Source organism: Scaptodrosophila lebanonensis, unplaced genomic scaffold (assembly GCF_003285725.1).
Source record: "Scaptodrosophila lebanonensis strain 11010-0011.00,11010-0021.00 unplaced genomic scaffold, SlebRS2 tig00000043-arrow-pilon, whole genome shotgun sequence".
Classification (NCBI taxonomy): Eukaryota; Metazoa; Arthropoda; class Insecta; order Diptera; family Drosophilidae; genus Scaptodrosophila; species Scaptodrosophila lebanonensis.
In genome coordinates, this window is record NW_022060545.1 from 3,342,071 (window position 1) to 3,355,021 (window position 12,951).

Genomic DNA, 12,951 nt, shown 5'->3' on the forward strand with positions numbered 1-12,951 from the left:
AGCTCAATTGCATTATTCCTTACATATGTACATACAAGTATGTACTAATGTTATAGGCATTGCTAAATTATATTCCAGGTCCATGCAAAACACCGTTGCATGTGGCCTGGTATTTGTAGCTTTCGGAAGGCGGCATGTTAAGTCGATATGACTATAGCGGATTCTTTGTCAAAATCTGCCACCACAGTTTCCTCCAGTTTCCTCCATAGCGAATATCTAAAATCCAGAAACATTGATCCAATTAAGTTTGATATAATATGAGGTATGGGCTATAATCAATTGGCACAAGTAAGTAAACAAATCTTTTTGGAGTGAAAATAAATTTAATTTTCAGAAATCTCGAGCACCTTTAATTTTCGATCGTCTACGAGTATTACTATTTAATGGATTGTGTCAGCCATTTCTGTCAGCATGGGGATGATTACGGAAATGAAAGCTGATCTTATCGATAGATTTATATTCAAAAAACCGAACGAAATAAATGAATGCATTTTTGTGAAATGTTGTGAAAGTTGCTCTTTATAATCTCTTTAAAAAAAGTCTCCTTTCTTATTTAGGTCGATTTTTTTTAAATATTTACTTTCTTCTTCTAGGAATTGGTTCTGGTTTTTAGAAAAGAGATACACATAGATAATGCAATTTCCATTTGTCTCAGATGTGTCAAGAAGCGGAGGGAGAGAGCAGACATTGATATTATTATTATTATTATGTTGTATAAATTGAATACCCAGTCTTCTTCGACTGAAATATATTTTCACTTTAATTATTTTAATTTACACATCCATCCATCGGCAACAGAAGCTGCCAACGTTTTTCTGTCTCTTGCTCTCACAGCTTTATTTCTGCGTCATTTTCTGTCCGTTAGTGTTTGACTTTAAGTTTTAAACGAAACAATGATTGATATGGTTTCGATATGTATTCATATCAAATTTTAACTTTTTCATATCGCAGAAAATTTAATGGCATCACATTGATATGAACCATTTGATATTGTTATTTTGAACAGGCAATAACAAATTGACATTTGTATTTTCTTTTCACTGGGTATGTTCTTCTGATCTCATACGAAGCGGTCACTTAGCTGGGCAGAAAGTGTGAAAAACTGTGAAAATACAACAAGTATATTGCGAAGAGCAGGGAGAGCAAGAGTGGGATTTAATGCAGGCCTAAACCTACAAATGGGTCTTTTGAAAAGAGCAGTCACTTCACGGCGCACTTCGGACTTGACTACCAAATTGGAAAGACACTTGGCCACAAAGGTATTTTCAGCAACAAGAATTCTGACAAGCGTCATCGATCAGTGTGTTTGGAAGCATCCGAAATATCGCTATCTGGCCCGCAAAAAGTTGCACACTTTATCAAACTCTTCAATTAATTAAAATTGACAAATAAATTTATTGATAAAAACTCTTTGGGCTGCTAAATCAATGACACACTTGTATATTAAATTTAGAAATCGAAATTTTTAACGGTATTGCAATTAGTTATAACTACTTACTACGAGTACTATACTATAGTTGACGTTGAATTCATACATACTTGTACAGTGTGGAGGCGTGTTTGCAACATTTGACTTCAAAGGTCTATAAAATCTATAAAAAGCATCAATCAATCATTTTATTCTTGTTTTATTTGACATTTGCATTTTTATATATTTATTGATTTGTTTAGGCATACTTTTTCAATTATCTGCCCTTCATCTGAACGGGAAACAAAAGCTCCTTTCGCTCGAATCGTGTCAGTACTTTTTTTTTTAAGTTCCTACATACGAATATTCTTTAATTTTGGAGCTTATAATATTAAAAGGAACTAATTTCCTCATTAACACGTGCTGCAGCTATTTTATTTTCAATGGTCAATATTGCCATTAAAGATATTAAAAGCCTTTAATTAATATTCAAATATGAAGTATTTGTTATTTGAAGTAATGTCAGTGATTTGATATTTGCTTCAAATATTATTCATATTTCAAGAAGTAATTCGATACGTTAAAAAAATTTACGTTACTTATTTTTGATTTTAACAGAAAAATATTGAAGCAACGAAAGGCGATGGAATTTTTGGGGTCATCTTTAATCGGCACATACAAAAAAGAGACAAATAGTTGATCTGTTGAGTGACAACAGATTAGGTCAAAGAATAAAGGAATATTAGTATGTTATCTATGTATTTATACATACTAAATATGTATATGCAATAGGAGTACATAGTTCAAAAAATTTAAGCTTTTATTCATTGATTTGTGCTGCTCCTCAAAGTTGGGCATGGCAACTGCTGCTGTACAAAGTTAATTTTAAAGATAGAATGAACATATGGCACTAACTATAATGGACAGACAGGCACAACTTCTGCATACACCCGCACCTGGGCATTGCAACTGTCTGCAAAAATTCACAACAGACGCAGAGTTTAAAGAAGCACCAACCACAATACCTAGATTTTCTCATAAACTAACTTAACCTAGTGTACTACACATATGTAATACTAATAATATTTTGAATACCTAAAAATTGTCAATGTCTTTATTTCCCACTCTACAAACATTGCTCAAATGAATCATTTTTTATGTTGAAGGCTTTCATTAAACTTAAGGACAGATTTTAAATTCAGATACAATGGAACAACAATTCGTTCATTGCGTTTTTCAGAATTCTGCTAAATACTTGTATATATCGCTTAGTTGAAATGCTCTTTACGGACAAGGTAAGTCTCGATAAGTAAGGAATCAAATTTGAAGTGCTTGTAAAGATTTGCCGTTTGCATTCTCAGATAGCTGGAAAACTCGTTAGCGACGATTTGAATGCTGACAACTCTACTGCTATTGCTTATAACTTTCCGGAGAATACTATTAACTTATATCGCTTCGTTGGAAACGCAACATGCTCAATTTTGCTATCGTCTTGAAAGATTGTAGCCTCCACACTAAAATAGCAATGCGGGTATGACATGTTATTGGTGTGTAATTTACATGCTACGCGTTTATCTATTATTTTGCTCTCTGATAAATATACACATATGTATGTATATATAGATACTGCATTTCAAAATTGTTTTTATCGACGAGTTCGTATTCTGGCTTTTTCCATATTTAAAGACTCTGGCAAGCCGGCATCGCTACAGTAGAAGTTTGGCAACGAGAAAACTAACGCCAGCGAAAAGTAGTGCCATTTTTATTTTCAAAATCGACCATCAAACACTAAAGAGCGAAAAATGAAGCAAGGTAAGCGAAGAATTCGTAAAGGATATTGTTTGGATTAGCACTTAGGCTAAATCTCTGCTCTCTTGCAGCTTTTGCGCTGCTCGCATTGGTCTGGGCGGTCGGCTTGGCCACTAGAGCCCAAAGCATCAATCCCATCGAGGATTTCGAGCGTCTCAACGACAGCGACATGTGTGCACTTCTGCCGCAGGATACGAGCTTCTTGCGTCCGAATACCTGTAACAGTTGGGTGCGTTGTGGTTCCATTAGCGGACACTTTGAGGAGGGCTCCTGCGCTACAGGCCTCTACTACAATAAGGAGCTGGGTCGTTGCAGCCAGGCCGAGAATATGCACTGCCCCTACACGGAGACCGCTGAGAGCACACATCCATGTGCGGTGGAGAACGACGGCACCTTCCTGCCCGATCCATCGAACTGTCGCGGCTACATTCTGTGTAAATCGCATATGGAAGTGTTTGCCACTTGCCCCAACAATCTAGTCTTCCATCCCACAACGCACTCCTGCGTCTACCCTGATCAGTATAAATGTCCCGCCGTCGAGAGCAAGACATCGTCGCCAGCTTGCCGCGCCCTGCCGAACAACACACGCCTTGCCGACGACAAGCTGTGCTCCAAGTACTATATCTGCACAAACGAAGTGCTGTATGAGCAGGAGTGCAACGCCTCGATGGCCTACGATGTCGCCAAAGGTCGTTGTGTGCTTTTATCAGAGGTTCAGTGCTATGAAACGGCTGAGCTACCACCCCCGGAGAACACCTTCTGTCTGGACAACAGTACGGGTCAGCCGCGCGTCGGCTATTTCGAGGATGACGAGTCCTGCAGCCATTATTACATCTGTGCAAGCCTCGCTAACGGCAGACACGACACGAACCCCCAACACTTGGAATGCCCCATCGGCCAGTTCTTTGACATTGAGAAGCTCTCGTGCCGCGATCGTTTGAATGTTAAGTGTCTGAAGGATCGTTGCGTCGGCACTTCCCTGAACTTCGTCAATGTGGCCGGTGATTGTCAGAGCTATGCACGCTGCTCCAATGGCGTTACTGTTGGCACAAGTCGCTGCCCCACCGACTACTATTTCGATGAGTACAGCCAGGGATGTACGCCAACCAACTTCAACTATCCAGCCTGCGCCGCCTAGCGGACCGGTAGGGCCTTCAACAATGAATTGCAATAAAAAATTTTCCAAATTTTGGTAAATGTTGAATTAAAAGTATTTTTGCTTTCTATCTATCCAACGAATTTTCTCAAAGTAGAAGCTCTTGAATCGATATAAATTCTTCAAATAGAAGATAATCACTCAATCGATCGGCAACAATGACTTAATCAAACGTTTACTTAGTTGGGTATTTAACGATCCACGGTCTTAAGAGTTCTTAGAACGAACGATATATCTATACATTAGAAGTAATACATTTGGAAGCTCCGCTGCGATTCAAAGGTATGTACTTAGTTTTTGTTTGTTTAATTGTTATCTTAGTTTAGGTGTATTTTAGGGTCTGTGTTGGTTGTGCGAAAATATCAATCATGTCCGCACACGTTGTTATTATCTTATTTTTGTGGCTGCTAAGTACTGTGGCAATGGCGTGTCATTTTCCCGCCATTTGTCACAATTGCCAACGATGAATTATCAGAGATGTTTCGCCTTTAATAATAAAGCCGTGTCTTCAATGAATTTCAAGGAAATCGCCAAAGCTAGAATATCAGTGAGATAAGAAGAACTATTTTATTCATGCGTAAGTTCTTCTGATCGACCCAAACATACGTTCAATATACTCTAACGTCGCAATTTGGGAACATGAGATTATTATTTTCGATCATTTGACAAGCACTACAAGTATGATGATGTTCTGGATAGAAACAAACAAATTAAAAATACTGCAAATCATCTGGATTGCTTAAAGAATAAAAAAAAATTATATTTTTATGAAGATAGTTGTTACCATCCATTCAGAAATGTTCTTTGCAGACTAATTATCGAGCATTCCATCAAATTTATTTCAATTTATTATCAAATGATTAACAGCAATGGTGATCGGTCCGCATCGAATTTTCAACTCCAAATCAATACATGCCAAGGAAATGTGGACAGAGTCCGCACTAATCTAAACGAAGACCTTACTCTATTATGTTGTTTTATAAATAAATTCTTAGCACGTTATCATCGGTTGCTAAAGGCAAATCGACCATATACCCATTAATAGAACTATTACATAGAGCTTAATTCCTATTAAGAGGGGGCTTGTTCGTGTACACTGCACATACTTGTACTACCGTGTGTTGATAACTTGGCATGACATACTCGTATAAAAACAATATTTGAATGATTCATGCAAGGGAGAAAATATACCTCTAGAGTCGCACACATCATGCCTTAAAATAGTAAACAATTTTGTATTAATTAGCTTCGATTTTCTTATCATTTATTTCCCTAACTAAGTAGACGTAATAATACGTTTATTTATTTATTATTAAATTATAAGTTATTTGGCAGTATATAAGCGAACTGCATCTAATATGCCGAAAGGTGTATCTGAATTGGACTCAAGAGGCTTGCTCTGTAATTGATTTAGAGAGAATGTTTTTGCATTCCTTATTTCTAGCTCAAGGTGCATGTAGGAGTTCTATTGATTTAGTTTTTTGTAGGAAAGGTAGATATTTACATACGTACGAGTGCATGACGAAAGATTGCCAAAACTTAAATTGAAACTTAATTTAAAATTATTAAAAATGATGTAATGAGTAATTCCTTACCCCATTTCTGTTATGGTAAACAGACGATTTATTTTTATGGATTTTTATTAATTAAAGATGTGTTTTGAGAACAATTTCAAAGCTCATTCAAAATGAATTTTGGGACCATCGAGTAAATAAAATTATGTCGACCAAAACCGACAGTGAAACATCCTATATCCAAAAAAAAAGGTCTATGCGCCTATAGCAGAAGCAAAAAGAAGAAGAAGAAGAGCGAACGCCCTACTGCAGTTTGTGAGGGCAGTACCGAAGTGAAATTAAAAACTGTTTGTAGAATTAACCGCAATTTAGAACATAAGTAGAGAATTATAAATATATTATGTGTGAAATGTTTGCTTAAAGAGGCGAGGGAAAAAGGAAAAAAAATATAGACTCGTATTTCCTTGGGTTAAGAATATCAAGTTTGGTCAACGTGGGCTCAGGCGATTCCTAAATCTAGCCGTTCAATCAGACAGACGGACAGACGGACAAACGGACGGACAAACGGACGGACAGACGGGCAGACAGACATGTCTAGTTTGATTTCTCTTATCATGCTTATTCAGAATACTATACGAGTATGCTTCCTTCTCCTTGTTACACATTTTGCACAAACCCTATATACCCTTTTCACCCTTTTGGCACAGGGTATAAAAAAATAATCGGATTAACTGGCTAAATTTGATCTGTTGCATTATTAGTTCCATTAAAATGTAGCTGAAAAGAGAGCATTGCAATGAACTCATGGTGACTATCACAATAGTATAAGAATCGATCGGATCACAATAATATAGTATACATATATGCAATTGAAAAAGTGTTCTTATCAGATTAAGATATTGTGGCAGAGGTGTCGCTGCTTGTGTCGTCATTAATCATTGTTACGGTCTGCTGCTCGCCTTGGGGCGTACTCGTACTACTTGCCGCTGATAGGGCGCAGGCTGGATAAGATATCAGTTGTGTCGTGCAGCGCTGAGTCAGCTCATCGAAATACTCGTCGCTGGGACAAAGACCGCTGCCGATGCTGACTCCACTCTGGCAAATGGCGTAGCCCGTGCAATCATCGTCCGATTCATTCGCCAATTGAATGTTAGTTTCCCCGAGACCGGCGCAACGATCGTAGTCGCAATGGATCTGAGAGCGCGGCACACATGCTCCGCCATCGGCCGCACTGAAGAAATAGGCCGAGGCACATTCACCGTGCACCAGCTCCATTTCCCCATTATCCAATTGTTGGCAGTAGTAATAGCCGTTGCAGGTGCTCCCATCGGACACGAACTGGCCGGCTGACGAGCACTCGCCCGATTTCGCAATAAGCGGCTCCTCTGTGATGGCGCATGTCACATTCTGCGGATATTCGCATTCGCCATTCGCGGCACTAAAGTAGAATGTGTCTGGGCAGGTGCCATTGATGACTACACCCTGCCAGCACATCTGATAGCCGTTGCAGCTCGTTGGATCCTTGATAAACACACCATCGGGCAGAATATTGCAGTAGCTATCTGGCAGCATGGTCTGCGTGCAGGTAAAGTTCCGTATGCAGTCCTCTGTGCCGGGGTTGTAATTCATGCCCGAGTTGCATTGTCCATGCGTGCCATTCCCATTCAAGCAGTAGTAATAGTCGCTGCAGGAATAGGGATCCGCCACAAAGCCATTCTGGACGGCAGCGCATGGGTTGCTCGATATGCACGTGATATTGCTGGATGGTACACACTCCTCGCTCTCTCTGTCGTAGAAAAGATCGGTTCCGCAAGTGCCACCAATAGGCTCACCATCGACGCACACTATCCATGCATTGCACGCACGGGGATCGTTGATTTTCGTACCATTTGCCAACAATGTGCAAATAACTTGCGGATCGAAAGTTCCGCTCACCACAGTCAAGCCCAGTCCGTACAAAAGGACTAACGAAATGCGCAAGTTGTTCACTGAGGAAGTGGAGGTTAGCTTCATTACTCTTTACCCGTTCTACTCATAACTTCCACTAAATACGCACTCATTGCAGATCACTTTGGAGACGTGTGGAGGCTCCCAACCGTCGACCATATGAGCTGTGAGGAAGACGAAGACGAAGACGACCTCAACTGGCCAAGGCAGACCCACTACTACTGCCATTAAATATCAGATTGTTGATAGAATACACATTTTGAACACACAAAAAATGAAGTCAGTTGTTAAATTTGGATATATATTTTATCAATGGTTTCAATGCGGAACTCCGACATTAGATAAAAAGGCGCATGCACGCCCAAAAATTTCTCTTTCGCAAAAAGGCCATCAATTTAAAAGGCTTTGTTTTATTAGTTGATGTATAAAGCCAGCTTATTTAATACGTGGAACTATACATCTGTATATACATAATTTTTATTATCGATGAAAATTTGACCATTTGTGTGCCTACAAAGTGATAATATGCCCTGTAATGGTACATTAATATTTTATATGTGTGTGTAAAAAAAAAATTAAATAAAATCATTAAAACAGAATCATTAACATCGGTTCACCCAGTCGAAAGCTCTTAAATTAGGGCCGAATTGAGAACGTCCTCCTTTTCCTCCTTTACACTAAAAGTAAATCCTCTCCAATAAAAAAAGGAATTATCGAAATCGGCGTGATATTGAGTTATTCGTTATATAGATATAAATATATAATTTATAGTATACCCAATCGCATAAATAGTGTAATTATAGATTCTTAGTCTTTGGAGCAAATATAAAAATAAATAAATAAATAAATAAATAATAATAATAAATAAAACAAAGAAATAATTACAAGAATTGATGCATGTTTAAAGGATTTATAGGCATAACAGACGAAAAGTAATAAGCATGTATCTACTTACATAAAATATATAGACGAACTGAGAACCTCCTCCTTTTTTATAAACAGAGGAAACCTATAGTATTTCACAGAAATTTACAGAATTTAGAATACATATATAATCATCGTTTTACTTTTGAAAACTAGTTAGTTTTTTTGTAACTTAAATTATTTCGAAATTCATGACCGTTATTATTCCTTTTTTTTTCAGTAGAGAGTGCTTTCTTTTAAGGCTACACTCGTAATTTTGACAATAAGTATTCTCTACATGCATATCTGACGATTAAATTGTATAGTAATTACGTTTAAATTTGTTAAACTATCAATGTGTGGTTCCCACTTGATTGACATCATTTTTACACTTGACTGATAAGGCAGGGAGATAACAATATAAATTACTTAGAACAGATATTACTTGTACAGTACATATGTTATCGCTCCCTTTAAATTTTAAGGCATAATCGTAAATTTAAAAAAAAGCACCAAATGCTTAAGAGTTATTTCTATGCCCGCCAAATACATACAAGTATTGTTTGATTGGGTCATCAATATTGCATTAAATTCAAATTATAGAATCGCGACTAATTAAAGGCTGTGAAACCGATTAGACTGCAATTAATTTCCACACAATTAGTCGCGATTCTATAATTTAATCGTTCTCCTGTTTCATGCAGACAACCAGAGCTGCGGCCAATTCCTAATGGCACACCAAGCACATGTTTATTGGAGATATATTCAGTCAACCAAAGAATAAAGACGGACTATTTTAATAACAATTATCAAAATAAAGCAAACTCTCTTTTCTAATTATGATTACCTTTGAAGAGCACGGAACTAATACAAAAGCGTCCTTTTGAAGTTTTCTTTTGTAAATAACAACTATTGGAATATTTATTTTATGGCTGGAGAATACTTGTATGTGTATATATTTGTTTCTGCCTTTAATCTTTATTTAAGATCTGTCCTAGGTAGGACCATTATAAAATTATATGGTAGCCTTGACATTTGTTCAATTCGCTATTTCATGATGGCTGGAGAATGTTTGGAAATACAAAATTAAAATTTAATAATATCTGCACTAATTTCAGATTTCGAAATCCGGTATCTGGAAAGCAATGCCTTTTGAGCAGCTTAGGGTTAATGGGGTTTGTGAATTTCAAATTTGGTTATTCTAGCATAATAGCAGACGGATAGACAATATTTATAATACATATACAGTACATAGTACATACAAACTAGTATGCCTTTTTAACGTTTGGGTACAGGGTATAATGCCCGATCGCGTAAAAGACAAGCAAATATTTTTCGAGCCTTCCAAATGCCAATATGCAAGTAGAATGAATTATACCATTAATCATTGCCCAAGTCGATCGTTCAGCTGTGGCATATGGAAATGATGAATAGGTTTGCATAGATAAACCGATAGAACTTGCGTATAAAAAGGCGAAGGCTGCCATATTAGCCGATCAGTGCTCTAATAAACGTGAACAAAGTGTAAAAATGGGGAGTGAGTGGAAAGCCTTTGCTTCGTTGATGGTAAACAAAGGACATCTTATTTGATATGTCTCCCTTTTCCAGGAGGACCACAAGTATTAATTATCGCCACAGCGGCGCTGCTCTGTTGCAGTATCACGCCGACTAGTGCTCTGAACATGAGCGATGTCTGTTTGCTGGTGAAACATGACACATTTGTGGCGAGCCCCTCCGATTGCCATAGCTATTATACCTGTGTGGGTGCAACGGCTCAGCTGTACTCGTGTCCCACCGGCTATGGTTTCAGCAAGGACAGCCAAGCATGTGTGCCTGCGCAATCGATCTGTGGAGCGTCATCCGCATCGAGTGCTTGCCAGAACGCTGTAGTCGGTACCTACCAGGCTGTTCAAAACTCCTGCAATTCTTTCTGGTACTGCAGCGCTTCCGGGCCACTACAGGGCTACTGTCCCACTGGGGATAACTTCAATCCAACTACGCAATCGTGCGACCTTGCCTCAGATTATAGCTGTCCCTGGACAGAGACCGATGCGAGCGACGCATCTGGTGAGACCATCAACTTGTGCAGCATCATTCCGAATGATGTGTTCTTTGGCAATCCCACAAGCTGCAGCAACTGGCTGTATTGTGATCAGGGTACTCTTAAAAATGGCACATGCCCCAAGGGCTTTGTCTTCAATGTGGCTACTGGAACGTGCGACTATGCTGTTGACACAACATGTAGCCAAGTAACAAATGCCGCTGGCCTCATTGATTATGCTGGATTTAATTGCAAAACTGCCGGAGACATGATTGCGGCATCAGCATGCAACCAATACTACACATGCTCATCATCTAAGGTGTACGTCCTAAATACATGCGCCTCCGGGCTTTATTTCGATACCGTAAGCCAGAAGTGTATAACACGCGCGAGCGCCCAAAACAATTGTGACCGCTGCCTGGGATCAACAAGCCAATTCGTAAATTCCTACGGTTCAAATTGTACCTCGTATCTGACCTGCAAAAATGGCGTACAATTTGGCTCTGTACAGACCTGTCCCACTGGACACCCATTCTTCAATGAGAATGACGGGCTTTGTGAATTGACCAACCCTCAATTTACTTTCTGCTTCAATATCGCAACCGTACCCACTTAATGGGGAGCACATGAAAAAATTCGGAAACTTACACGGGTGTGCGCAATTACAAAGTCGCAAAGGGAGTTTCTTCAAAAAATAATTAAGTTAAAATTAAAAGAGTGAACATTTAAATTGGAGCAAGCTTATTGGGTAAAGGGGAATGGGCAGAAAAGCAAATCATTTCTTTAATGTTGAATATTGAAGGATCTCAATCGCATTCCTTCACCCATTTGCCGAGCTGTATCTTAATACCATAACTTTCAAGTTAGCTATAACCGGTAATGTAATCGCTGTCCGTGCTTTGCAAGCAGCTAGTGTAATCGTTTTTTTTTTTTTTTGTATTCTTAGGAACTTGCTCGTACATATAATCGAAATCACCATGTTTGACTGATTGTCTACCGCGAGGCGTCATTTTAACTGACGCAGATAATGTGTCGTGATCGACCATGCCAAATCCCTATACATATACCTGTCATAGCAATGATATGATTTAAATGACAAGTTTTGTGTCAACAACTTGTTTATTTTTGAAGATATGCGAACCCAAGAAACAATGGAGATATATGGAGAATGTTGTAATCATAACTAATGTATTGCATCACTCCTGGGTCGCAAATGGTGACCACAGATGATTCTCCTTTCTCATAAAAGATTACACTATTAGGTTATATAGTACATGGACTGTGACTATAGACGTTTGAAGTTTACTTATAATATATATAAAGTGAAGGGTATATAGAAAGGTTGATAGCCGTTCCAAGAGAACTAAGCCTTACAATTCAACGCTGCATCACTTTCTTACACTAAATGCAAACAAGATTATAACTTATTCAACAAGTACAAACCTTTATTTCACGATCACAACAATTAATATAAAAGCAATCAGACAATGAGATTGCCGTATATTCTACGGATTTAATAAATACTTTTACTTAAATTCTTTAATAATATGTTTGTGATTATTCAATGTATTGGGATTTAAATATAGACAGGAAATAATCTTTTCCATATCAATTAATTAATACAAGTATGTAGTTTTTTTTTGTGTTTGAAGAGATTGATCTACAAATGAAAACACAATCGAATCTCTAGCTTAAAGATTCAGTAGATAACAATTTTAACAATTTTCTTAACAATTCACAGAGCTTTATTTTGTACTTCAAGACAAACTAAAACTCTGTTATTCCTAAAAGTACAATTTTTTTGAATCGAATCGATTAACCTATCAACTTAACGATGAGCCCAGACTATTTAAAGTTTGGTGAAGTCTTTTTTGATCACAATCTAGCGGCCGCCGAGTGCTTGATTTTGGGACTAATACTAATGCTGCGTCCATCATTGATAAGCCTGTATAGTATTGATTGTAAAAAAGATTATTTGGCAAGCTGATGATAAGGAGTAAAGAAGAAAATCAAGTTGATAACAGCTTTCGAATAAAATTAAAATAATTCTAGGAATCATTTTTGTGAAATATGCTTATCAGCTTATCAATACTCGTAACAATTCCAGCCAATAGTAGCGCTCCTCCATAATCTGGCAGCTATATAAGGCGTTCGACTCTGCATAAAGTAGATA

At 37.9% G+C, this 12,951-nt stretch overlaps 3 protein-coding genes across 3 annotated transcripts; 2 read left to right on the forward strand and 1 right to left on the reverse strand.

The window, feature by feature from the left end:
• Positions 1–2,974: 2,974 nt before the first annotated feature.
• LOC115623015 (peritrophin-44) lies at positions 2,975–4,430 on the forward strand. The gene is made up of 3 exons (XM_030517185.1): positions 2,975–3,017; positions 3,095–3,220; positions 3,289–4,430. Exons 2-3 carry the CDS (start codon positions 3,211–3,213, stop codon positions 4,353–4,355), a joined length of 1,077 nt encoding a protein of 358 aa, XP_030373045.1. The 5' UTR covers positions 2,975–3,017; positions 3,095–3,210; the 3' UTR covers positions 4,356–4,430.
• A 2,348-nt stretch (positions 4,431–6,778) lies between these two features.
• LOC115622266 (peritrophin-48) lies at positions 6,779–7,900 on the reverse strand. The gene has a single exon (XM_030516168.1). It carries the CDS (start codon positions 7,898–7,900, stop codon positions 6,779–6,781), a length of 1,122 nt encoding a protein of 373 aa, XP_030372028.1.
• A 2,367-nt stretch (positions 7,901–10,267) lies between these two features.
• Positions 10,268–11,394, forward strand: LOC115622267 (peritrophin-48). The gene is made up of 2 exons (XM_030516169.1): positions 10,268–10,274; positions 10,346–11,394. Exons 1-2 carry the CDS (start codon positions 10,268–10,270, stop codon positions 11,392–11,394), a joined length of 1,056 nt encoding a protein of 351 aa, XP_030372029.1.
• The last annotated feature ends 1,557 nt before the right edge of the window (positions 11,395–12,951 follow it).